At 35.8% G+C, this 27,622-nt stretch overlaps 4 protein-coding genes across 4 annotated transcripts in view; 2 read left to right on the top strand and 2 right to left on the bottom strand.

Moving 5' to 3' along the window:
- Positions 1–3,260: 3,260 nt before the first annotated feature.
- Positions 3,261–5,850, bottom strand: LOC131430301 (uncharacterized). The gene is made up of 4 exons (XM_058595165.1): positions 5,414–5,850; positions 4,909–5,359; positions 4,551–4,855; positions 3,261–4,498 (listed from the first exon to the last, which is right to left on the bottom strand). The coding sequence occupies exons 2-4, from the start codon at positions 5,064–5,066 to the stop codon at positions 3,687–3,689; spliced, it is 1,275 nt and encodes a 424-aa protein (XP_058451148.1). The 5' UTR covers positions 5,067–5,359; positions 5,414–5,850; the 3' UTR covers positions 3,261–3,686.
- Positions 5,851–6,591: 741 nt separating this feature from the next.
- On the bottom strand, positions 6,592–14,394 carry LOC131430174 (ras-like protein 2). The gene is made up of 3 exons (XM_058594909.1): positions 14,065–14,394; positions 8,082–8,169; positions 6,592–8,012 (listed from the first exon to the last, which is right to left on the bottom strand). Exons 1-3 carry the CDS (start codon positions 14,173–14,175, stop codon positions 7,600–7,602), a joined length of 612 nt encoding a protein of 203 aa, XP_058450892.1. The 5' UTR covers positions 14,176–14,394; the 3' UTR covers positions 6,592–7,599.
- Positions 14,395–24,200: 9,806 nt separating this feature from the next.
- On the top strand, positions 24,201–25,025 carry LOC131428787 (mucin-2-like). Its single transcript, XM_058592832.1, has one exon. It carries the CDS (start codon positions 24,201–24,203, stop codon positions 25,023–25,025), a length of 825 nt encoding a protein of 274 aa, XP_058448815.1.
- Positions 25,026–25,116: 91 nt separating this feature from the next.
- LOC131428788 (uncharacterized) overlaps positions 25,117–27,622 on the top strand; it is a 40,241-nt gene continuing 37,735 nt past the window's right edge. The window contains exons 1-2 of the mRNA XM_058592833.1: positions 25,117–25,258; positions 25,316–26,146. Coding sequence (XP_058448816.1) covers positions 25,163–25,258; positions 25,316–26,146 — 927 coding nt within the window. The 5' untranslated portion in view covers positions 25,117–25,162. The remainder of the gene's footprint in view (positions 25,259–25,315; positions 26,147–27,622) is intronic.

Consider the following 27,622-nt stretch of genomic DNA (forward strand, 5'->3'; position numbering starts at 1 on the left):
GTGCCGGTCTTTTAAGTACCGAAGTACCGGAAATAGTAACCAAAAACTCTAAAACTTTTCTCCTTCCTCACTCACTCACTTTTCTCCGCTGGCTTAACCAATTGTGTCCGGATCCAACTTTTGGTTTTGAAATCACAAGGTGTTGAGGAGTTTGAAACATCAAACCGTTGTTTGAAGCGACGATGCAAAAATGGTACATATTCTTCTAAAAAAGCCTCATAACTCCAATTCGTGGGTCCTGTTAGTTGCTGACCTAACGAATCGACTTCGACTGTACCGGTCTTCGTAATCCGGTTCCGAAAGTACCGGAAATAATGGTCAAAATTTCCGAAACGGAACTCACTCACTTTTCTCCGAAGATAGTCGTTACTGATTTTTTTTTCAAATTTAGATTCAAATGAATGTCTTATGGTCCTATATGGAATTCTTGAAATTTTTCAAGATCCGACTTACGTGAAGTGTGTTTAAAATTCCTAACTATCATTTAGAGCGACATTGAAAAAAAAAACATTTTTCTGTTGTCCCAAAACGATTTCGATTTGTAAATTATGCTACTACATGGAATGAAAAGTCTCAATGTCACAGAAAATACGTGAATAGTTTTGAATAAAATTGAATGATTCGCGCTACGGATTTTTTCACCATCCCCCGTATTCTCCAGACCTGGCCTCCAGCGACTACCCAAGTAACCAAAAGTTCGGATAAAAGGGTATGTTTTGGCTTAAACAGCTTTATCAAAGTTCAGGAAGAGCCTTCTAAGCAGCCCGTTTTTTAAGTAATTATCCACACTTTAAAGTTCACACAGTGTTCCCGAACAATCTTCTAAGCAGCTATTAAAGGAGAACTTTGAGGTTTACATTGAAACTGCGTGTAGCCTGCAAAACAACTTCATCTGTGTTATGCGAAGTTCTCAAGAAGTTCAAATATCAATCTGGTTAGCGCTCTATTCAGCGTTCAAGCAATAATAAAATAAAACAGAATTTCTGAACGTATTTTGTAGATGCCCTACTATATTACAGTTGAATTTAAACCTTATTATGTTATATTCTGTAGCGGTAATCGAGCATATAGTATGACAGGAATGTTGTTTAGTAATGTAGTATAATTTATTTACCGTGTTGCTGTGTCAATGAGAATTTTATTTGTAGAATTGAACCCAGGAACAGTTGCACGCGAGCTATAACTTGAACCTCTACACCATCTGAAATATAGAATAACTTTGCATTTTTCAGTAATGTAATGTAATGTTTCCAACACGCACACAGGTTAAGAAAATACCAGTGACATTTTGTCGTATTGAGCTTGTACCTAACCAGACGCGTTAATCGTTCTTGTATCTTAAATAATAAAAACAATTCGAGTTAGTTGTTTGGCTATTGAACATAGGTAATATCACCTTCAAAAATTATGATTCTAATAATAAACAATTTCATCTAACCTAGGACATGCCTTTCACTGTTGTGCAGACGGTTAGTGCTAGAGGGAAGAAAGAACTTTCGATAGTCCCTCAAAAATGGGTTAATTCTACATCGAGAGGCGATGTTTTGATGTGGCCAAACGAAAAAACTATTGCTGAACAAGAAATACTGCTTCGAAACGAGAATACAGAGCCTAAGAATTCTTGGCACAAGTCAAAATGTCTTGTAAAACGTAAAAACATTTCATCATATGACGAAGGCGTTAAAATTACAGAGGAAATGTCTGGCGATTCTTCTTCGGACATCAGTGTAATTTCTCGTAAAAAGAAAAAAAGTGAAATGCAAAAGGAAAATTTTCAAGCGATGCTCAATCTGTATCCCAATGTTCCATCCTCATCAGTGATTTCAAGTTCTACAAAATTTGTAAACACTTCCTTCAGTAAGCTTCCAAAAAATCGCAAAAGTTTTTTTTGGATACTTCACCCACACTGTCGTCGGAAATTACAAAAGATAAGATAACTACATCTGAAATGGCACTTCCAAATCAAACATACAACAAACCTAACTTATTATCGTTACCGGAACGTACTCTTCCGTCAAACGCAGCAGAAGTAGAAGCCCTTGTGCATCCAGATGTTGATTGTATTGAACCATTTTTATCCATAAACTCCGCATCACCAAGTCTCATTCCCGAAATTGAATCAAATTGGCAAATTATCGCTCCATCTCCGTCAGACTTGAAATCTAATTTCAACAGTAACGAGCTATCGAAATCTGTCACAGTTATGACTGACTTGCCCACTTCAGAAGCATCAATCTATGAATGTTTGGATTATTTGAAGCAGCTTATTGACATGCAGCACAGGTTAGAAGCAAAAGTTGTATCTCTAGAGAAAAGAATTGCACATCAATCGACGCAACTAGAGTTTATGATGAATTTAATTGAAAGTGGTCAGCGATCATCCACGATAGAAGCAGCAAAATCATTTCGTTTCGACCCTATCAGTAATGTCCAGGAACTATCAAATTTAGAGAAAAACCTCAGCGATTCTGTTTTTAAATCCGAATTTGTTAGTATTATTCGAAACACTACTTTATTAACTGTTACAAATGTACGATTTATTTTTATAGATGAGGTGGCTTCGGATTAACATTAGTGGTGATTACGCAGATAATCGCATGATTTGTGCTCTTGATATCATTATGACGAGTTCCAAACTGAGTGCACTTGGACAGGCGCAAGTCGTAAGGGTCCAAAAATACCATTAATGATGTATCGACAAATACTAAAAGCTTTCGAAGAAATAGGTACTAGCGAAACCGAATTGGTAACTCAGCAGAAACTTGCAAACTTTTTCATGAAAAAATTGAAAAATGCAAACAAAAGACTGAAAGCTTCTGGTCAACGGCGGAGTTCGCGTCACATTGTACCTAAGAAGAAAAATGAGTGCTTTCACGATAATTGTGCATCTAAATTTCCCGCCGAATTCATAGACCATGCACAAATAGCAGATATCAATCCCAGTATCCATAATCAGTTGGAATCACTTAGCTCCTTAGGACTCTCCATCCAAGTTGTTGAATACACAAATGGTAATGATATTGAATCCGCTATCGAGAACGCTACTCCAGATGATAATTCAACACTCACATACAACACATATTCAAATACTATTTCAGAATCTAATGACGTCTTATTAGAAAGTGAGGCATGTTCTAGAGATAACACTGAATCTGATAGTGATTCTATAAACAATATTATTTTGTCTCACGGAAACACTGAATCAGAAGGAAGCATGGAAACCGAATATTTAAATTGAGATAATTTATTTATTCTCCAAGTACAAATTATAAGAATAATACATTTCATTTTAATGCTGTTTATTACATACACTTCTATTCAAATGTGTGAAGAAGAGGAATGAACACATAATCACTTCCACATACTACTGCAACAACTTTACATTTAATTTCATCACAATAAAATTGATAATCTTCTGAAGAAAGATTACTTATATTTCCTGCCAATATGTGCAAAACAGATGATTCGATAGGATCCGAGAAAAAATTGGCTTTTTTATCAATAATTTTTCCATAAATCATTATACGCGATGATTCCACAGCATTGACAAACTTAACAACTTGCCAATTATTTGTCATGAACCAGCAATTTCTGTGAGATGTACTTAAAACAAAGCCGTTCCTTAAATAAACTTTTATGAAATTACCAGATATTTTTACCGACGGAAAACTAAATGTCTTCGATGTTTATGTTCTATAGTATTCATGCGAGTCCACTTCCGATAATCTGTTGATAACTTGTTCTAGACTTCTCCATCCGCTACGAATTAAATGTTTCATCCGTTGTAAACTATTTTCGAATGGGTATGCCGAAATCGTATTCAAAGGACCAAACACTTCCACCTCATCAACAATGTGTTGCAAATTATGTAAATTACTGGTGATGTATTGTTTTCCATAAAGAGTCATAAATTCTGATATGAATGCCTTCAGCATAGCTCTGGCTACATGCCAATTGGCTCTATATGCATTAGATGACAACAATGTGATAGAGCAAAAAAACAGAAGGAAATGATGATAAGCAGAAGCTGGAAGATACTTTTTCAAGACAACTATGCTTGCATAGTGCAAAAAAGCACTAAATTCTGTTCCTTTCCAAAATGATACAAAATCTAACCCACGAAACTTGCGATGCACTTCAGACGGTAATTGAATGTTGCATAACATAGTTGAAATGTCCGTGATTTGCTGAGAGCTTAGTTTCGTTTCGAATCCGAGACTACCATCCCTCCAACCGTTGAGCAATCGCTTCATAACCCCTAAATCAATAAGGTGCAATCTATCTCCAACTATAACATCTTGGATCACATCCATATTCGGTACGTCAATCAGAGGTGTGACAGTCTTGTGATGACGATCATATAAATGCATTCGGAATTCTCGGTCGGTACGTTCACTGCAATTTAATGATGTAAATATAACCGTTCTTGATTCGTATGAGTATTCTCCTTCACATACACATTTTAAGCATCCATTTTTCGAGTTAAATCCGAAAACACCTGAAATTTAAGTTAGTACTGAAGTAAGCAAAGGAGCCAAAATTCTTCATACCTTTAATAAATGCTCGAGCAGGTGTATCACATATGAAGCATCTCAATCTTACTGTTATATGGTGATTATTAACCGAAATCCCATGCATCAACACATCTTGAAGTTCGTTCACCAACGGTCTTAAAAATTCTTCTAGGCTCTCAGGTTTTGAGTTTCCAAAAAACAGAGCGATTGTCATTGGTTTTGCTTCTGGAAACTCGGAGATGTTAAATAAAATTGGCCAAAATTGGGATTTGCTGTTTTTGTAAATGGGGATACCATCGATATTAATGTTGATTGAAATACTGATGGCGTGCTCAATATAACTGCAATAATACAATGAATATATTATTTTCATCACATAAATGTCCAGAATTACCGGAAATAGTCGATTATACATTTTTGAAGACCATTATACCAATAGTGGCCACCTCCAACGTTAATTATGTCCGTTGTTGCTTTTCGAGATGTTTTAAGTAGAGTTCTCGCAGAACGAGGCAATTGTTTTCCATCCGTTTTTCGTTTTATAATATCCATTATTAAATTTATTGACTCATGGGACTGATTGGTTTTTAGGGCTCAGAATCTAATACATTCCGGGAGACTCATGTCATCAATTTCATCATAATATTGTAGCGAGTTTTCAAAGTCGTCTTCAGTGTTGGTGTTATCTAAAGAAAAATCTCCACTATGGTTCACGGTGTTGAAATACTCAGATACGTGTTGTGAAGTTTCAGTAATGAATTGTTCTGTTACGTCTCTCACATTTGGAGTAGAATCGTTAATCATTTCCTCCGTAATTCTCGACATTTGATTGTTTGGAAGAGATTCTATGGAATACTGAATATTAATTGACAGAAAAAATATTATCTTATTCAACATACCTGCAAACAAAAACTTGTTCTCTTGCGTCCACTTAGCTAGTAACTTTTTGCGGCGATAATAAAATAATCCACTTTTTTTAATCACTTTGCAATAATCCATTTTATAGGCAACAATAAAAGCGCACAAAGCAACAACAATCAATCTTTCTGCTTGACAAGTGGTAGCTATTCAATATGTGTTAATATTACACTGTCATCGCAGAGATGTTCAAATAGCGTGTTGGTTGCGCGCTGCAATTGCGACATAAGGTTTCTGAGTTCAAGTCCCGTTTGATAATATTTTGCATATTTTTTTTTTAATTTAAATTATTGTCAATGGCGACACACATTGCATTACGTTTGAATTCAAAAAATTCGTTTGGAAAACTTTAATCCGATAAAAAACATTATTTTCGTCCTTAAATCTAAAAATGTTTCGTCGAGAAATCCCAAGTTGAAAAGGGTACGATTAGGAACTTCTATCGTACTTTCAAGTTGCTGAAAGTTCCTTGTGGAGCTTATTCCGTTCTTTCAAGCTGCCAATGAAACTATTAAACACTTGAAGTTGCGAAAAGTTTCACTTGCACTATTAAGCAGCGAGAAAGTTCACGCGGAACTTAAGTTGAACTTTTTGTGAACTTGGAAGTGGATTATTGAAGATACTGCGGAACTTTTGGTTGCTTGGGTATTAGCTATTTTATACCCTGAAAAGGTTTCTCCAGGGAAAGAAATTTTCGTCGAATACTGAGGTCATTGACAAATCGTTTTTTTAAGCGCATCAAAATGTTGGAGGACCGATGGGCCAAATGTATCGCTCTAGATGGAGTTTATACTGAAGAATGAAAAAGTTTTCGCGGTTTAAAATCGACTGTTTCTTTGTTAGGCCCGGGACTTCTCATTTCTTGGAGTTGTTTACGTGCGAAAATACTTTCCTGTTTCTATTCAATGAACAGTTTTTCGAAGAATTCCACAGTAATATTTCTGAAAATATGAGAAATGCATCGTTACACTACCTGGATTCATACAGGTTTTTTTAATGAACTTTCATTTGTTTTAGAAAAAATCCTGTGATATGTTTCCAACCAGTTTCCAATATATGAATTTCACAGAGTTCCATTATATAAATTTAACTTAGGTGTTCGCTGAAATCGTTTTTGAATGAAAAGCTGAAATTGTTTTTGAATAAAAAGCTGCAGAACTTTTTGGTCAATATTTAGACATTTATTTATATAAATATTTTTAATAAAATAGTTGGCATTCTAATCATGCGTTCAAAACATACAGTTGTAACTGAAATTGAAAGTATGGATAAAATTTAGCACCGATTCAAATTATGTGCGCTGATCCATACGATCGATTAGACATACATTTTAATATCTGTTTTCATCAATTACAAGCACATTTAAAGCTAGTTATTTTGGTTAATATTGACGTTACATTGCATTTAATTTCAAACTGTTATTACCGATAACATTAACAACTTATTAAGTTAATTGCTGTTTCTTTTTAATTATTAATTTTCAAACAATGACGAATTTCGCCTTCACTGACAAAAACATCGTAACATCCAGCTAAGTCTCTTTAGATATATAATATTAGTAGAGTAAATATATTTTTTCTGATTTAAAATCTTTAAAATAATGCGTGTTTTTTTTCGATACGAGTTTGTTTGTCGGCAATATTGCAGATAGAGGAAATCATTTTGTTGATCGAGCGGCTGGGCTAACTTATAAATATTTCGTGCTTTGTGTTGGAATAAATCAAATTCTGCTCCAACCATCTACATCATAGGATCATCCCTGGTTCAGTTGAATCGTTTTGTAAGAGATATTAAATATCGATTAGGCACATTTGTATACTGTCTATTTGTTCGATAAAATCCAATAATTGCAGGCCTATGGCACGTCGTTTGGATGAAAGCTTGAACTGCAAGAGTTCGAGGATATCAGGTTTATGGAACATTTTTAATGTTTGATGATAAAATCGTGCCACAGTTTGTATTGTCCAAACATCTTTATATATTTTCTACATCGAATAGTACGGCAGTTTATTCATGCGTTCATTCAGTACTTGAAACAAGTTTTCGGGTTGACTCAATTGCGCATTTTAGTTGGAAAAACTAAACCTTCTTCACAGGCCAACGAATGCCTGTTTTTTCCTACTTCGGAGGGTTGATTTGTGCGCTTAGACATACATGAGTTCCGACATTATAGAATGCAGCACTTTTTCTTCCCACCTTTTCGCTTTCCTTTTTCGTCGATCAGAGGACGTTCGGAAAGTTGGAATTTTCTAACTACCCGAACCAATTCGTGGAATGCCTGATCCACGTTGATTCTCAGTTTGGCACTGCACTCAATGTACGGAATTTTGAGCTGCCTACTCAGCTGTTGAGCTTCCTCCAGCGACACCACTCTTTGATGATCCAGGTCCGATTTGTTACCAACCATCAGCATGGGAAACTCGTCGCGATCCTTCACGCGTAGAATTTGTTTATGAAACTTGTAGATTTCATCGAAACTCGCATGATCGGTCACGGCGAATACCAACAAAAAGCCTTCACCAGAACGCATGTATTGTTCCCGCATTGCGCTAAACTCTTCTTGACCTGCAGTATCCAGAACTGTTGAGAGAGAAAGAAATAAGGAAAGGTTCGCTGATAAAGGAAGTTTTTTGACAAGAATATACGTACTGTCCAATTTTGCTGGAACATCGTCGATGACACATTGTTTATTGTACGAGTCTTCGATGGTCGGGTCATAATCGTGGACAAAGTAGCTCTTTAATATGAAAAAAATTAAACGCATTTTAGTTATTGAATTTTTTGTATAAGTATTGAAATTTTATTAAAAGTGGGACGATTGAAGGATTCAGTGTAAAGCAAACATAACGAGTTTGAATATCGGTTCTGCTATAATCTACTGTACTCATAAAAAATGCATGACTTTCTTTTGTGTAACTATTTATTAGATGAGTGAAAAATTGTGAAATTTAGGGTAAAACTAATTCCTAGTGTGGAATTTTGGAACAGTTAGGAATGGACAATTCAACCGTGTTTGTGTGATAAAATAAAATTCCCAAACGACCCCGCGGCGGGCTTTGAAGGAAGAATTGCTGAAAGTGTGTGAGAAAGGTGGTGCAAGTGTTACATAGAATTTGATGGCTAAGGGAGCAGGTTGAGTTTTTTTGTTTGGGGGGATCAGAAAGCTATACACCACATGAGCTTCAATTTATTTAACTAATATACATAATCAACAGACAAAATATGGTCCTAATGATTATTTCTAAGTATATTAAAAAAACTAGTTTTAATTCAACTGCGCTGGACATGGAAATCGAATCCCGTTGAAACTGCATTGAAAAAACGTTGCAATCTAATAATGGTGCCGTTGATTCCATAATTAGTGCGACGTAGAGGTATTCTGAGGAGATTGTTGTTGCGAAGAGCGCGTGCGCGAACATTTGTGTTTTTTTTTTACTAAAAAGTGCTGCACAATCGACATTGTTCAACAAAACGTCGGTGATTAGCAATGCACGGGACAGATCACGTCGCACTTACAGTGTATCAAGTCCGATAAGCAGTCCGCGGCTTTCATAACTCGGCAACTGATGAGGGTTACTTCATGGTAACTGGCGAAGAGCGTATTGATTCGATTCTGAGACTTCCATTAGGGTAAAGAGGGCAGACAGTAGAGAAACTTCAAACAGTCGATATCTGTGAAGTGCTTAGCAGTTCTAATTACAAATCCCAGGCAACGTGAAGCCTTTGCAACAGTGTACGAAATATGTTGCTTGTAGTTCAGTTGTTCGTCAGGAAAAACCCCACAATCCTTGGCACATGTGACTATATCTATCGTAGATCTTCGGAGACAATAGTCGAAACGTATAGGTGTTCTTTCCCGTTTGAACGTGGCATGCTCTTTTGTTTTAATAATTATAAAAAACGTAAGGTCGTCGGCAAATAATAATCATGGAACTCTCAGTAAAATGTTCACGTCGTTTAAATACAGGAGTGGTGCGAGATGACTGCCTTGTGGATTACCAGAAAAAGCAAAAAATTCATTAGATACATTATCATTGATCTTAACCGCAAATCGTCGATTGCAGGGATACGATTCAGTCCAATAAAGAATACAGCACCCAAAGCCCAGTCGGTCCAGTTTGGCGATAGTAATAGCGTGATTTATTTTATCAAAAGCAGCGGAGAGGTCCGTATATATAAAACGTCTGTTTGAAGACCGTTTGACATAGCATCTGTTATGAACGTCGTAATGCTTAATAGATTAGTAGCGGGTGACCGTTTCGGCATGAATCCGTGCTGAGTTTCTACGATGTACTGCTTACAGTAATTAAAAATGGGTTCCAGAACAACCCGTTCGAATAACTTAGGAATTGCACTAAGTAAGGGAATTCCGCAATAGTTGTCAATATTCTTCCTCCTCCTTCCTCGTTGAAATTAGCAAAAGAAAGTAGTTTTGTTATAGTTGATACTTTCCTACACAGATTAAAATTAACCATGCAGATTGCACTTTGGTGCAAAACGAAGTGTTCTGCAAATAGCAGAGATTTTATATCTACTTTGCGGTTCACATTCAATTACTAGGTGACGTAACAGTACAACATAAACTGTTATGCACTGACGAGTCGATGAAGAAATTAGTGCTGTAAATTTACTTCTTATGCAACCGACAATTCAAGCATTGAAATTGCTTATTTTTTACAGGTAATCTAGCACATATTCAATACATTCTGACATATTTTTAAGTGCTGAAACATGTAAATTTACACGGAAGCGAGTCATTTTGCCGAAAGCCATTTCGCCGAAAGCAGTTTCGTCTAAAGGGTCATTCCGCCGAAAGTCGTTTCGTCGAAATGGTCATTTCGCCGAAAGAGTAATTTCGAATACATCACTATTAATTAGAACACTGAGCAATTCCAGAAATGTTTAGCAGATCATCAGACTCGACCTTCTCCGATTTGGATGAAACTTTGCACATGCCTTCAGTATGGCAAACCATAAGTTTTGAACCGATGGAGAGGTCAATCCGACTCACGACTGATTTTTAAAAAGGGCATATGCATTTTTGCATTTCACAAAAGTTGCCTTTTTCAAATCGTTGTAACTCGGAAACCGTTTATTGTATAAAAATGGCGTTCAGGAAGAAGTTGTAGGGAATCAATAGGGCACTCTTAAAAAATATACACCGAAAAAAAAAATTTTTTTTCCTCAATAATTTCAAAATAATCCGAAATTGTTAAATAAAAAAAAAAATCTGGGTTTTAATTTTTTTTTTTGATAAATTTTATTTCAAAGCTGTTATTAAAACCTACAAATTGATGGCTATCCCATCCGTGCCTTTTGAAAAATGAAGAAGTTACAGCTAAAACAATTTACAGATATATTCGAAATTTCAAGTTCTCGTTGAAAGATAATCATTTAAACAGTAGAACTAACGTAACTACGTCAAAATGAATAAACACATGTAGAATCAAAGAGGTGTGCCAGTTGACTACCTACTGTTTACAACCAACGTACGTACTGGCGAATTGCTTACCTAAATTTTTCCTGTTTCACATATAAATAGCTATGCATCTTAGAACAGATATAAGTTTATAACAAATCTCTTTCGAAACAGTTACAATACTACAATATGGTTTTCTCAAAAAGTTGTACACCTTTTCCTGGTTTTGTGTGTTCCGGAAAATTTGTCCAATTAACAGAAACCATAATTCGAAAATTAGAAGCTCAAAAGTATCAATCTTTAAAATAAAAATTATCAGAAAAAAAAATTAAAACCCTGATTTTTTTTTAACATTTTCGGATTATTTTGTAATTATTGAGAAAAAAAAATCAAAATTTTTTTTCAGTGTATATTTTTTTAGAGTTTCCAATAGATTCCCTAAAACTTCTTCCTGAACGCCATTTTGTAACAATTAACGGTTTCCGAGTTACGATTTGAAAAAGGCAATTTTTGTGAAATGCAAAAATACATACGCTCTTTTTAAAAACCAGTCGTGAGTCAGATTGACCTCTCCATTGGTTCAAAACTTATGGTTTGCCATACTGAAGCCATGTGCAAAGTTTCATCCAAATCGGAGAAGGTCGATTATGATTTTGTCACTTTTTCGTCTACTCATTCCTGGAATTGCTCCACTGCAAATTCTGTCTATTCATATTTATTTTTTTTATATCTCCTGAGCATTTGATTTTTTTTCCATAAATACGTTTATTTCATAGGCAATATACATACGTTTTTCTTCGCCGTGGCATCCATAATACATAGTACCTGATACATTTCGAATATCATATTAATATTGTTTTTATCATTCTGAGCATTTGATGTGGTGAAGACACCGCCGACCCGCCGTCGAAAGCGGCGGCCTCGCGCATACTGTAACCACCTCGTTTGCCCGGTCTACTCAACGTAATTATTTGTCTCATAGATAAATAAAAAGAAAATGCTTTGATGGTTAGTAGCTTATAAAGTCAATAAATTTTTTTTGGCAATCCCGTTCTGCGGACCATTGATTAATCTTGAAAAAATATTCGAGATTTTTTGGATTACACACAGGGAAATGAATGTATCCGTTATTTTGAATATAAAATATTTTAGAAGTGCCAAGTTTAGGTCAACAAAACGGGTGTAAACACTATCATCCTTAATTTGTCATTATCCTGATTCAATTCCAATTACGATATAGACAGTTGAAGAAATCAGCGAAATTACCCTTGGTTTTTGGCAAAATGACCCTTTCGACAAAATGACATTCGACGAAATGACCCTTTCGGCGAAATGATCCTTTCGGCGAAATGGTTTTCGGCAAAATGATCCTTTCGGCGAAATGGTTTTCGGCAAAATGACCCTAATCTTTTTACACAGTTACATATAAGTTTACAAGTCAGCTGTCGTATGTTTGATCTAAAATGTTTCTTAACTCTCAGAGTACAATGGGGTTAGGCTAATCCCAAGAAAACACATGTTTCTCGAAGAAAATATTTGAAAGTGTGTTCAGTTTTTGATCAAAAACGCAACAAAAAAAAATTGTTAAGGGTAGGTATGAAGCAAAGGTTATCGTTTTCATGATAAAATTCTCTACAAAATAAACAAAAGTTCCTCCTTCAATAGGACAGTTCTGTGCGCAAAGAATCGACTACGAAGTCTGTTTAATTCTTCAAAATTTGATAAGGATAGTGATAAGAAACAATATTTGACATAACGAACAAATTATCTGACAAAAATGAAGTTTCTCCATATCAAGATATGATGTTAATCAATAAAGCTCCACCCATTATTACAACCGCCAATATCGGAAAACGCAAACTCTGGTTTTCTCGGCTGACAAAATCAAGATACTACATTCCGATGCGGTACTTGACCTTCTGTTTCAACAGAGTTCGCAGCCGACTCGTAAGTTTACAGGACTGTTGCATGGCCAGTGCCACGTTCCTACTGACACTAAGAATGCTTCTAATTCAGGACTCGAACGTACATCTGGCTTGTTAGACCAGCGCCTTGGCATAGAGTGAAAATTAATGATAGAACGAAGATTTATTGAGCTTACTCGAACTAATCAACAAACGTAATGATGGATTTGGACCAATAAAATGTGGTTCCAAAGGCTAGCGACATATATTTAAAATTCCAACCGCAGATAATTGGAATAGATTATTTGTTATGTCTACGTTTAAGCGCTTGAGCTGATAAGCCGTTTCAAATTAAATACAAAGTATTTATGCTATCATGGTAGAATCCATACAAGGTAGATTTTTCAATTCTTTTACACAACAGTCGATTTACCCCAACGTTCACCGAAATTCGTTTTCGTTTTTCCATAATCATTTCAATAAAACATTCTGGTGTGTTTTCACGTGTCAAATTTACCAACGGCGTGCAATCTAAATATATGCTCTAGTTTTATTGTTCATCATTCTAAATATAGCAACAGCTGTGCAAACGACTCTAATCATTATAGCTACTGAATGTTTCGGTGCCATAATTGATAAAGTTTTTAAATATTTAATCAACATGATTAATCAGATCAGGAATCACATATTGGATGACATCATTTGTTAATCAGAAGTAACGTTGAATTGTCAAAAGTCAATGCATGTTATATAAAGAAAGCTAAAAATTTCATAATTTGGTTCGGTTCAGGACTCCACCTGAAATAATAGTATTAATAAGTCGCATCTGTTTGCTAACCTGTTCTAATTCGAATGTAAAAGATGCGGCGAACAGATTGTCACTGTTCATTCATATAGAACGCCTGCATAGCCGTGTGTATTACATGTCAGTCTGAGCTACTGCTAGATTGTTTTCTTTTCAGTACGACATTGGCATCACGATCGTTTTAGTAGCCCCATAGTCGATGATGACGAAACCCAAAGATAAATATGTGGGCGATCAATGCTCACAGCTTTCTTAGCCGCGCGCGCGTTCAATATGAATCAAGAAATCATTAATGGAATGAATGAATTTGCATTCTGGCCGATCATCGCGGGTGAGGCTGCGAGTATGATTGATCTAAACTAGCTTTTTGATGATCCACTTGAGTCAGTGACTGATGCACTAGAGAATCTCGATCAGCAGATGCCAACTGTTTTTACTCTCACCAAATGGTGTCATACTTTGTAGTACCAAACTATTGAAAAATAAAAATCTTGCTAAAAATACCTGTATAAACTGAATAGTAATTGCTGATTTTCCGACACCTCCTCCTCCCACTACGACGAGTTTGTACGTCTGAGCATAGCTGCCTGGGTTCGACTGGTTGTAACGGGACATACTGGATGCACTTTTCAAAGGATTCGGTCGTGTGATCGACTCTAATGGAACAGCACCGTACACCTACTACACTGGAACTATTTGATAGATAATATCAACTAAACTAAACAAATAATGGGATAAAAAAGATCACTTAGCAAAAGATTGTGTACATTATTTAGGACAGCTCAGGTATAGTGACACCAGATGTCCAACCGAAGAGTAGTGGAAAATGGAATAGATTAAACTTGACACGAACTGCTGTCCAGATGCGTTATTCAGTAACGCTGTTATCCCACTGGTTTGGGTACTGTTCGATCTGTGTGTAGCATGAGGGATTCAAAATGACCGTTGACTTTTGTGGCATGTGGATTCCCTAAAACTGCATGATGCATGAACAAAAAGCGTTGTATAGTCGTCGTATAATGTAATCGAAAATACCATACTTGTGTAGTCTTTGAACATACTGGAAATTTTAATATATTTCACCGATAAGAGAAACGAAGAGATAATTGTATAGATGAAAAAAGAATCGACGGATTAGGAACTAGGGGTTACAGATAAAGTAGCCAAAAAACATTAAAACTAGAAATTTCTTTGTGGAAGTGTTTTTTTGTTCATATGTAACATTAGTGCTATTGAATTTTCCAAGAAATCAAGAATCGTCTTTCGAAATTTGAAAACTTTGAATGAGAAATAAACTCTCCAGACCTTTTGAATGAGAAATCCATCAATGACGTAAAGACGATATTTTATATTTAGAGTTTCAGATGGGTACAAAACGGAACTAACTGTTCACTAGTAATTGATTTTGTAGAATTTTTTCTCTACTTTTTCGAAAATATATGTGCCATCCTGTACATTTCTGCGCCTTGGAAGGTTTTCTCAATTGTTCGTGAGGTCAAAATTAAAAATCATGCCCAGATATAAAGCTAAGTAGGTGATAATCATGTCAATATAGTATGAACTTAGATTGCGCTGGTTATTTTAATTAAATTTTAAATGAAGAATGAAAGTGTTTGAACTATTTCTATTTCTAGATTGTTTATTCGAAGTAATGTTACGATACTTATTATCGAAGTAATTTTGAATCAAAACTTTATGATTGCATTGCATGATGTATGTCTCTCGCTAGTAGTTATTTTTTTTCAAAAACATGCGTAGTTCATCTAACAGTGAGATGAGATTTTTTTTAAATCACTCAGCATTACATTTGACGTATTTACATAAAAAATTTTTGAAGTTGATGTTAGAAATGTTTCTCATAGGGAATTCTAAATTCCGGTGAAACCCTCAACGAGTGAACACGTTGTATCGTGTTAGTGCGGTGAAGATTTGAGTATTTCGCGAGAAAGGGAAGATTTTCATCCGTACTTTGGCGACTCCACGTTGTCACATAGCGAGGATTTCACTTGTAGTCCAGTGAAAAGAAAGTCCAATGGACTATAACGAAAATTAACTGGCAATATAGCTGTGCCATCAATCGGTTTCATCTCAAGTGAGGTGACGCCACTAGAAGTGAAGAAGAGTGTTGCATATTCATTTCATGTTACCAATACACACAATATCAGTATTGAATGGGTTACAAGAAAAGTCTGGTTAATTTCACTACATTCTTTACGCTCCTAATTTCTAATATTTTTATGCTAGGGTTTGAAAACTATTTGTGAAGAAACAACTTGTTACACTTTCCCACTTTTGCGAGATTTTTAGGAAAACGCATATATTGTAAAATTTGATGCTATTGCCAATAGATTTGGAACTTTATGCCAATCAATGTAAACCATTTTATGTTACCATACTCTAGTTGACGAAGAATATTTTGTGTCGTTTTACCCTGAAGATGATGAAATGGACTTTCGAAACGTTAACCGGCATCGCAAAGTTAATATTTGATAAAAACAAACAAATTGACCGAAAAGCCACATTGGAAAGGCATTATTTCACTTTAGGTGAATCGAGTGTTGTTTTATATAATATCAAAAAGGGAACATATTAGGTGATCTAAATATATTGATGCGAAGCTATTAAACAGGAACTTTTCGAGTATTTAGGGTTTTGATATAGTATCACTGTGCAGTGGGTTGTTTACAAACGAGTTGCAGTTGTGGCGTACAAACGAAACCATTCGTAAAATCCTCGACGATGACATCGAAGAATGCCTGAAAAAGCTTGTATTCCTGTTCATTCGCACGTGAAAATTTTTTTTGGTATAATTTGGCCTGCTGCCACTACTCCAATGTAGTTCTGGAGTGATATGCAGCCAATAAGATCGAATTTGTCTTCAAGCTAATGAAGCTTCCGTATTACCGGGAATTCCCACTAATAGAAAAATATTAAACAATTTCAAAGTAGCAACTTCTACGAAGCGGCGGAGCTGTCAGGGACATCCAACAAATGCGGGTAAAATGAAAGAAATACGTTGATTCCGTATCCATTTATACTATGCAGGCGCTAATTAACTCCATCAGAAGCTTCGAGATCTCGTTCGAACTGAAGAAATATAACTACGTAATGCTGTAATATTGAAGTTTCAATAAAACTACTGTAATACAACCGTTAATTGACTCGAGTATTGAATCACGAATTATAGGTCATTTTGTGTGTACCAATTTACTTTTAGTCAGCCTCTAGAGTTTAAGTATTTAATGTTCATGTTCTAACATAGGGTTGAAGTTCATTAAAGCCCTGAGGGTCCGCGAAATAGTTTTTGAGGGCCCCAAGTCATTTTTATGAACACCAATTTTTTTTAGTGATTGTTTCTAGTCGTACGTGTTTTTGTGTTACTACAAATTCAATGTAAAAACGATTTTAAAGCAATAGAATTATCGTGTTATCATTTTTCGTTTATATTTTGTAATTTTCGAAATAGAGTGTAAATATTCCACGGGTACAAAATTTATTTTCAATGTGGAGATTCTGCGGCCACTATTATGAGTTCAAAGGGGTCCGCGATATAGAAAGGTTGGGAACCACTGCAATAGAGGATTAATTTCATCGTTATGTTTTTCCTGACTGGACCAGTCTAGCAGTTAAGTGGCTATCAAAAACTGTCATAGCCACATTCAAGTTTTCTGTACGTTTCGTCTTCGTTAAAAAAAGTAGCGCAATTGAAATTAAATTGATAGTACCTCATTGCAGTTCAACTTGAGCCGTTGGGCAGATATAATGTTTGACCTTATTATGTTAACACTTTTGTGAATTACATCGTAGCGCAATATCTTGTCCAAGGATTTGATGTACCACTAGAAAAAGTGTTCTTGTTGTATAACGCAAGCAACATGCAACATATGAACGTTGCAGAGAAGGTCCAATAACTCAGATGTAGTATGTATGAGTCTTGGTTGGAAGGATTCTTAGTGTCCGTATGATAGTAGCTCTAGCCATGCAATAGTCATGTACAGCCGGTTGCGAAGTGTATGGAAACAGAAGGTTTACGTTTCGCATCATAATGTAGCACCCTGACTTAATGTTTTTTCTAGTATTAGAAATTCGTAGTAATAATAATAATCCCGGAACTACGAAGGCGAAGATGTAATTCACTTAGTCTTAGTTTATGAAAATCGGTGACTTAATTTGTAAGTTGTAAGTATTTGTAAGTCCTGCCGCTTCTGCTGAGATTTTCGAGATCGAGGACACATATCTTAAAAACCTGTTTTAATCCACTTGGTGGTGGTCGGGGACGGGTATAGCGTGATGGGTTAGTCGATGCCTTTCATGCAGCCCACCTGGGTTCGATTCCCAACCCCGCACATAGGGTCAGAAAGTTTTTCTGGTCCGAAGAGGTGAATGACCTGAAGGTTAAAACCTCTATAATTGAAACAAAAAAAAAACACCTGGTGGTATAATGATGCCTTTATCATATTACTTCTGAGATCAGAAATAATATATCAAATAACTGTTCATTGAATAGAAAAAAGAAAGCTTGTTCGGACTTAATCTAACAAAATCCTCAAATCCTGTTTAGCCTGTAGTTCCGGAACCGGAAGTAGTATCCACAACAAATTTAGAAATTTCGTATGAAACTGTAAGGTTCCTTCGAACCTATAAGTTTGTGAAAAACGATTTGGCTACCTTGAAGAAAAGTCTGTGAGTTTTTTTTGCAGTTTACATACATGGACATATACTTCCGAAACCGGATTAAGATGATCAATACTTCCGAAACCGGATTAAGATGATGATGGAACAATTTTGAACCTAGTTAAACCTAGACTTATTATCTCATGCTCTATTTCGTTTAAACCAATTAAATGAAATCTAACAAACGAAGCGATCCAGCGTTTCTGTTACTTTTACATATGTAAGTCAAGCTAAACAGCATGAATTAGCAACATAAAACATGTAGGATTATTATTATTATTATTATTGCTATAACCGACATCACTACACCATTAGCATGATATTAGTGTTTATATGTATGTTTATTTTTTTTTAAATAAATTTAAATCCTTTGACATTCTTTTATTCTTTCGGTCGCACTTATCATAACATTTTTATCAACCGCAGAACCGTCTATTACCAATATCACATACCAGTAGCAGACATACTACGGAATCCGGATTAAATTTCACCGATTCCCGGTTCTGGAAGTACCGGAAATAATGGTTGAAAACTCTAAAATGGAACTTATTCCGTTTATCGAAGACGGTGAGACCGATTTTCACAATATTCGATTCAAATAAAAAATCTTATTATTTCATGGATTGCTATGAAATCTCATCCGAATCCGACTCACGGTGAAGAATGTAACAATTTCCAATAGCCTTTTAAGGAACGATGCAAAGGACGTAAAAACTACGAAACTGTACTAAGGACTATTTCAATGTGTAGTTCTTGTTACTTGATGGCCCAACGAAATGCCTCCGGTCCCAGATTTATCGGAATGGAACATTTCGATTTCTCAGAGAAATGGAACGTGCTATGTTCAAATGGAAGGCTCTATGGTCTCATAGATTGCAATGAAATTCTATCTGAAATAATTTTCCAGTTTCTGAATTGTCGAGGGAAGTATGTTGAAAATTTGTATCTGTCATTTAATGTAACGATGCGTAACGTAAAAAAAAAACTGTGCAATATATAGGTCTTGCTGGTTGATGACCAAACGAACTAGCTTCAGCTATACTGGTCCTTGATTTCCGATTCCGCGGGAATACCGGAAATAGTGGTCTAAAGGTACAAAAAATTACTCATTTCGGTTTTTCAGGAATAGTTAAATTGAATACAATTCACATGCTTTGACTCAAATGGAAGGCCTTAGGGTCTTTCAGGTTGCTATAAAATCCGGATCCGACATCCGATTCCGATATTAAAGGGTAACCAGTGCACAGTGGTCCGAAACGGGAATTAGCGAGACAAAAATATTCTCGCTGTTTAATATTATTTTTTGTAGTTTATATCGTTAAAGGACTTTTTTTTGTAGTTGGTGTCTTCGTAAAATTTATTTGTATTCAACCGGCGCATATTCTGATGTAAAAGGACATTAGGATGGTCCATGTTTGGATTCAAATCTAAAACCTAACATTCTTCATTGAATTAAAAAATTAATGCATTTCACTGCAAAGTTGCAGGAAATTTTATTTTGAGCAACTTTACTGAAGAAGCCATCTTGCTATCTCTTCATTTGATTGCGTTACATCAATTTTTCGGAGTAAAAGTACATGGGTAAAAATCCATTACCGGTACCATGATTAAACATCATGAAATCATGAATCATGTCTAACATGAACAATAAGTCATGATTTCATGATCAAAACGATTGATGTTATGAATAATAACACATCTTTCATGAAAATTTTCATGATATCAATCATTTTGCTCATGAAATTTCATAAGAAGGCACGGCTCATGATTTCATGATTAAAAAATCATGGTAACGGTAATAAATTTTTATTCGTATAGGGCGGCATTAAAAAAAAAACTTTTTTAGTTCTAACTTTTTTGTGAATAGTTGTACCAGAAAATTTTCTTTCGAAGATTTATAAAGCCAATTATTGCGCACAGTTTTGCTCAACTAAGGTTTCCAATATAAGCTACAATTCAAAAGTTATGATTGTTTTTACCTTTTTTTATATATATAAAAATAGGTATAGAATTCGCTCAAACTTTCGAAAATTTTTCCGAGGCCCGGAGGGCCGAATGACATATACCAATCGATTCAGCTCGACGAACTGAGCAAATGTCTGTGTGTGTGTATGTGTGTGTGTCTGTATGTGTGTTGTCAACTAAGAGGTCGAGATCTCAGAGATGGCTGGACCGATTTTGATCAAACTAGTCGCAAATGAAAGGTCTCTTCGTCACCCAAAACGCTATTGAATGGTTTTGAGATCGGATGTTTACTTTTTGAGTTATTCGAAGTTTTATGTCAAAATTTTCAGTTTTTTGACAGTATCTGTCACAATTGACCTTGAAAACAGAATATGTTTTCAGACTTAGATTCCGCTCGATAATACCTATTCTACAAGCCATAGATTGTTAAAATCCGTCCATTTTTAACGGAGATATCGAAATTTTTGTGTAAACGACTTTTCCCCCTATTCCAGCAGTAGGAATTTTGAGCGCTGTATGACAAAGCAATGCTTGGGAGCAACGGAAAACACGATTTTCTATTCTGTTACATACAATTGTTTCTAAGTCCCAAAAAGACTGTGTACAGCATCCTTTTTCATGACAATTTGCCTCGGACCGATTTTAGCACGGCTCGTTTTTGGCAACATAATCGTTCGAATATGACATATATAAACCAGATGATGGCAGATTTTTTTTAAATTATATTGTTTTAAACTATTTACAGCAATAAATGCTGGAAGAACATAACATCCATATACCATTCGAATCAGTTCGTCGAGATCAGCAAATGCGTGTGTGACAAATAATTTCACTCAATTTTCTCTGAAAATTTCTTTTCTACAAATTCAGATTCATACGAAAATTCGTATACTCCCAAACAAAGTTCCTGAATTATGTTTGGTTCCGACCTCTGGTTCCAGAACTACAGGATGATATATGAAACGAAATCAAAATTGTGTAACTCATTCTTCTCGTAGATGGCTGAACCGATCTAAGATTCAAATGAAATCTAAGAATCATCTAAGATGCAAATGAAAAGTTTCAAGATTCTTTTAAACATCTTGCTCTTCAGTCAGATCCAACTTCCGGTTTCGGGGATACAGGGTGATTGAAATAAAAATGTCTATTCCACATAAATTAATCAGGTTTATCGGGTTAGCAGATTTAGATAGTCGATAAAAAAAATTAACTTTTTTCAGTTTTAGTGGTATTCAGTTGTCGATTCAGAAGGCACCTAAAATTTAATTCATGCTATGATTTCTCAAAGATGTCTTCACTGATTTTCAAATATTTTGAAACAAATGTAAACTATACAGCTATTCAGGTGAATTTATCTGACTTCGGCCATACCGATTTAAAAATTCCGGTTCCAGTATATAATCGTTTCTCAAAGCTCAATCGTTTTCTCAAAAAAGCCTAATCAAATTTCAGAAACAAAAATTCATAATGAATTAAACTTATATACAAAATTAATTAGTTTTATACATACATACAAAAATTATTGAATTTTATCCAATTAAGCTTCAAAGTTGTACTCAAAACTGTAATTTATTCGTCATTTGGCCATATGAATCGGTTTGGGTTATGCTGGTTCCTGAATACCGGCTCTGGAAGTACCTTAAATTACCGTAAACTCTAAAGTGGAACTTACATATCATGGCATGTTTAATCGATTATCACACTTCAAGATTTAAATTCGATTGTATTTGCAGTTTCGACATTACAGAGTAATGAGTGATAACAATCTCCAATTGTCGCTTAAAACGAAGGTCATTAAAATAATGTAATGAAAACTTAAACACCGAAGAATATTCATGCAAAAAACACATGCGAATTGATAAAAAAGGTATCATCTCACTGCTAGGTGGATTAATCACGTTTTTCGTCAAATATTCAACAGTTGCCAGATCTTATACGGTTTTCAAAGGTCATAAAATAAAGAAAGTATCTAGGCAATCTGAAAATCTGGAAGGTTTTATGTTTTTAATTCATTTAAATTAGTGTTCAAACTCCCTTACAAAAAATCGAAAACTCTTAAACGCCAAAACGTAGCAACATACTACTTTCAGTAAAACGATGGTTTCAAATGAACCCTATAAGTATCTCATACATAATTTTTTTGGAAAAATATTAAACAACAAAATTGTAGCAGAAAAAAGATTTTTCGTTCAACAAATTTTTTTAAATATTTTCACTGGCGACGAAAAGGTGATTTAAAAGCATTATTATTATTTACATTACCTTAGCAGGGCCCGATAAAGGCTTAGACCAGAGGATCCCAAAGTGGTCGATATAGACCCCTTGGGGTTGATATCCCTTTTGTGGGGGTCGACGTAAACGAAAACGGACTATGGGGGTCGACGAGGTCTAGAAATCGACCCCCTATTATATCAAACAATTGTTACAATGATAAATTTTTTAATATTACCATTTAATTCTGTTATAAGTATATCACGTCACTATACAAATATCATGAATTAAATGGTAATATTAAAAAATTTATCCTTGTAAAATCATTCTGTTCAAACACTCAAACGAAAAGTTAATGAAACAATTGATGTAATTTCAAATATTTACCCTAAAAAAGTTGTGTTTATTTGACCATCCGCAGAAATTGGTAAGTATTTTACATCAATATTAAGAAAGCAAGAAATTGAATTTTCAAAGGAGTTTGTTGATGGGGGTCTGAGGCCTAAGTTAATTTTAGTAAAGGGGTTCATGACCCAAAATAGTTAGGAAACCCCTGGCTTAGACGGTCGCCTAGGACGCTAAGATCGAAAATACGCCTGAATCCAGAATTTTTTTTGTTGAAAAAGTCCGTCGCATTAAAGTGTAAAGAAAATGGCAATATCCTATGTTGGTTCAATTCCCAGTCTCGATTCATAAGGTTAAAAGAATTTTCTACTAAAAATTTGCAAATCACTTTTATATTAATACACAGAAGTAAAACATAAAATATAGATTTCATTCATCACCTACCGTTGATTCATCACTTTTTTTAACAATAAAATTAGTGGGAACACAGAATCACAATAAATCACGTAATTGCAAATAGTTTGTCGTCGAGGTACTCGATAATTGCTGGTAATGTGATAATATTCCTCAACAGAAAAAAAACCAACTGATTATACATTAACAAACATTGATTGTGTATGTAGCAATTTGCAAAACTGCACAGCATTGCTCAACTCGACACGATATCACTCTTTACAGTATTTGACACTAGTTTGGCGTGAATGGACTAAATGTGAGGATAATCCGATAGTTTGAGATTACTGTTACTATTCAAAGTTCGTTGCGAAGAAAATGTTTATTTCTGGTTCAATTTTGATTGCATCGCATATTATTCTGGTATATGGACAAAGTGAGTAAGTTATTAAACCATAAGTCATTTTTAGTGTCATTGACTATTCAAGTTACATAAAATAGGACACCAATTGTATTATTTATTTACTGGAAATATAATGGACTAAACCATTGACCATGAACTTTCGTTACTGGTTAACCGTGTCGTTTTTTTTAAATATTTGTAATGCACGACCGTTGTAAAACCACATCACGAGTTCAGTGCTGCATCATGATCATAAACTTTATGCTCTAGTAAACATCAAATATTCACTGGATAGGCGATAATCATTGCTAGTACCACCTCGAACAAACACTGTTTTTGCTAGTTATGCAGTTTTCTTTCAAAAATTGTAATTGGACAACTATAAATTCATGTTTTTTTTAGTTTATTTAAAATATCACTGATGTTTTTAAAGTTATTGTTATACAACTATTTCAATGACGCGAAAAAAAGTCAACTATTCGTGATATTGAGTTTTTATTTAGTTTTCCCGCCCTTTTTTAGTACATTCAGTTACCGTTGATGAATGAGTGAGTTTTGCATTTATTAGGTGTTGTCATGTTCGGTGACCGGCTAGTTGCAAACGATTGGTCGTGTAACGCGGGTGAAAAGTGTGTGAAATTATCCAGTTATGTCACTTGCTGATATCTGTTGGAAGCTGCTACTTTTCCCATGGATTACTAAATTAGAACAATGGAAAGGCATTTGTCTGTTGCATTTTAAGACGACGACTCCATTTCCCTACATCACGCTACCAAACGGATTCACGTTCCCTTCTTCGACGACATCTCCGTTCACGTTTATACCTTTGACAACATCGTCGATTGGTACAACTTCGCCGCCGCTTACGTTCAGCACAGGAACGACTGGTTCAGCGACAACAACCAGTGGTGCCAGTCAAAGCACAACAATTAGCACCTTACCAATAACCTTACTGCCGATTACATCGACCACATTCCTAACAACGCTACCAACAAGCTCATCATCAACGTCAAACACTACTTCTTCAAATACTCAAACCGTAACCTCGCTGCCGCTGACTAGTACCACATTTTCTACTTCAACCGGTACTTCTAGTATCACATCTCAAACAACGCAAACTATTTCTACACCTAATCTAACCTCAACTATCACTTCGTCGCTATTCCCGACCGTAACCTTCACAACGCCGATTCCTATAAGCACTCTCCCTGGTAGCACACTAACCTCACTTCCACCGATTACCACAGTAACGAACGTTTCTCCTCTGCCGACTTTGCCTACTGCGGGGACTACCTCGAATACTTTCCCAACTTCCACAAACTGTCCACCGGTACCGGTCATTTGTCCTCCCAATTCGCAAACTGGCACTTCAACGACCACTAACATAAATCCGCGCCCATTACCCCGGCAACTGTTCAACGGTTGTCCATGCATTGATCTGAGAGATCTTAACTCCTTTTTCTCGTTTCGATAGCCTAGGTAATGCACTGATTACTCATCACAGAATGACGATGACCAATTTATTTTGTTTTCCAATATGCAGATGATGCCTGTATTACTCCTGATGGACAGCCCGGCAATTGTATATCGTACCTCAATTGTGATGTCATCATGCGTCTTCTATTTCTAAATTCTCAGAAGCGTGATCCCAATGTAGAAAGTTACGTTCTGCAAAGTATTTGCGGAAATCGAGATGTCTCACAGATGGTATGCGGTTCGAATTATTCCGGTAAACAAGCAAAAGTGATAATCTATCTATTTTAGGTATGCTGTCCTGGTCTTAGATTCTCACAACAAACCACCACCACCAGCACTTCTTCTGGCATGTTTTTCTTCTCTTCAAATGTGCAACCGAGCAGAGCAACTGACGCTCCGATATTGAGTAGCACCGTTTCACAGCAAACAGGACAGCAATACAAACTACCAACAAATCCCATCGACCGGTGTGGAATGTCCAACGCATCTCATGCGCGTGTTGTTGGTGGCGTAGATGCTCAGCTTGGCGCATGGCCTTGGGTAGCAGCGTTGGGATACCGGTCGAACTCATTTGATCTCACGGCCGGTCCAAAATTTCTTTGTGGTGGTACACTAATTACCATTAGACACGTGCTGAGTGCCGCACATTGCATTCAAAATCTACTGTATTTCGTACGGCTCGGAGAGTATGATATCACATCCGACAATGACGGAGCAAATCCTGTAGATATTTACGTCGATCGCACCTTCATTCATGAGCAGTACAATGAGAAAACGATCCAGAATGACGTTGCTCTGATCCGTTTACAGAGAAATGTCCCACTTTCTGACTCAATCAAACCAATCTGTCTGCCGGTAGAGGAAGCAATTCGCTCTTTCGATTTGACATATTACTCACCGTTCGTTGCCGGTTGGGGTACGACCACCTTTCGTGGCCCCACCGCAAATCGACTGCAGGAAGTTCAGGTGATCGTTTTACCAACGGATCAGTGTGCATTCAACTACAAGCTGTACTTTCCCGATCAGATATTCGATGATAAAGTACTATGCGCGGGTTTTCCCCAGGGTGGCAAGGATGCTTGCCAAGGCGACAGTGGAGGCCCGTTGATGTTGCCGCAGGTGAGTAGTGTGCAATTGATTTACTATTATGAAATATGCGTCCGGGCGATGGAAAAATTGCACATAACAAAAACATAAAAATGATTTGGATTTGTCTGCCAATAGATGCACATAAATGGAGCGGAAATCACTTAAGTTTACATAAAAAAATGCATGTTAATATTAATCGTTTACAGTTTTCACAATTCAATTTAATAGCGACATAAAATATTAATGTATGTAATAGTTTGTTGCCGCGAGGAAAATACGGTTTGTTTAAATGTACCTCATGCGTAATTTTCATGTTTCCTAAAAGTGTTGGATTCAATCGAATAGAATTTGTTCAAATATACAATCTATGATATTTAACAGATCTATCTCTGTTTAAAACTATATAATAATTTATTTCTTGAAAGTGCTTTTCAAAATAGAACGTAACAGCTAAGCACTGTTGAGAAAATCATGATCAGAAAAAGTTCATTTTACTATCACTCGGGAAAAAATCAGTTCAACAGGTTTTCAGAAAAAACTCAGTGACTGATAAAAGCACTTCCGATATTTTCTTTCATGAAACGAGCATCCGCGAAACTTTAAACCTCGAAGTTCACAAGTGATTCTTTGTGTCAGAGAAATTTGATGACGAATTTTCACCCAAAGAAATATCGCTAAAGAGATAATCAAAAGAGAGAAGAATCTCCGATGACACTTCGATACTAAATTTCCTCTACGCTCAGTTCGACACCGAAGTGCTTTGTGCAAGATTTAATTATTATGTTTTCTTAAAAAAAAAAGAAATAATGACTGCAATATTTTCGATGCACATAGGGTGGTTAATACAGGGTGATTTTTTAAGAGCTTGAGAACTTTTTTAAACAATAAAACGCATAAAATTTGCAAAATCTCATCGGTTCTTTATTTTAAACGTTAGATTGGTACATGACATTTACTTTTTGAAGATAATTTCATTTAAATGTTGACCGCGGCTGCGTCTTAGGTGGTCCATTCGGAAAGTCCGCTTTTTTATCGACAAATTTTGTTCAGCGATGAGGCTCATTTCTGGTTGAATGGCTACGTAAATAAGCAAAATTGCCGCATTTGGAGTGAAGAGCAACCAGAAGCCGTTCAAGAACTGCCCATGCATCCCGAAAAATGCACTGTTTGGTGTGGTTTGTACGCTGGTGGAATCATTGGACCGTATTTTTTCAAAGATGCTGTTGGACGCAACGTTACAGTGAATGGCGATCGCTATCGTTCGATGCTAACAAACTTTTTGTTGCCAAAAATGGAAGAACTGAACTTGGTTGACATGTGGTTTCAACAAGATGGCGCTACATGCCACACAGCTCGCGATTCTATGGCCATTTTGAGGGAAAACTTCGGAGAACAATTCATCTCAAGAAATGGACCGGTAAGTTGGCCACCAAGATCATGCGATTTGACGCCTTTAGACTATTTTTTGTGGGGCTACGTCAAGTCTAAAGTCTACAGAAATAAGCC

The sequence above is a fragment of the Malaya genurostris genome, chromosome 2 (genome assembly GCF_030247185.1).
Source record: "Malaya genurostris strain Urasoe2022 chromosome 2, Malgen_1.1, whole genome shotgun sequence".
NCBI classification, from domain to species: Eukaryota; Metazoa; Arthropoda; class Insecta; order Diptera; family Culicidae; genus Malaya; species Malaya genurostris.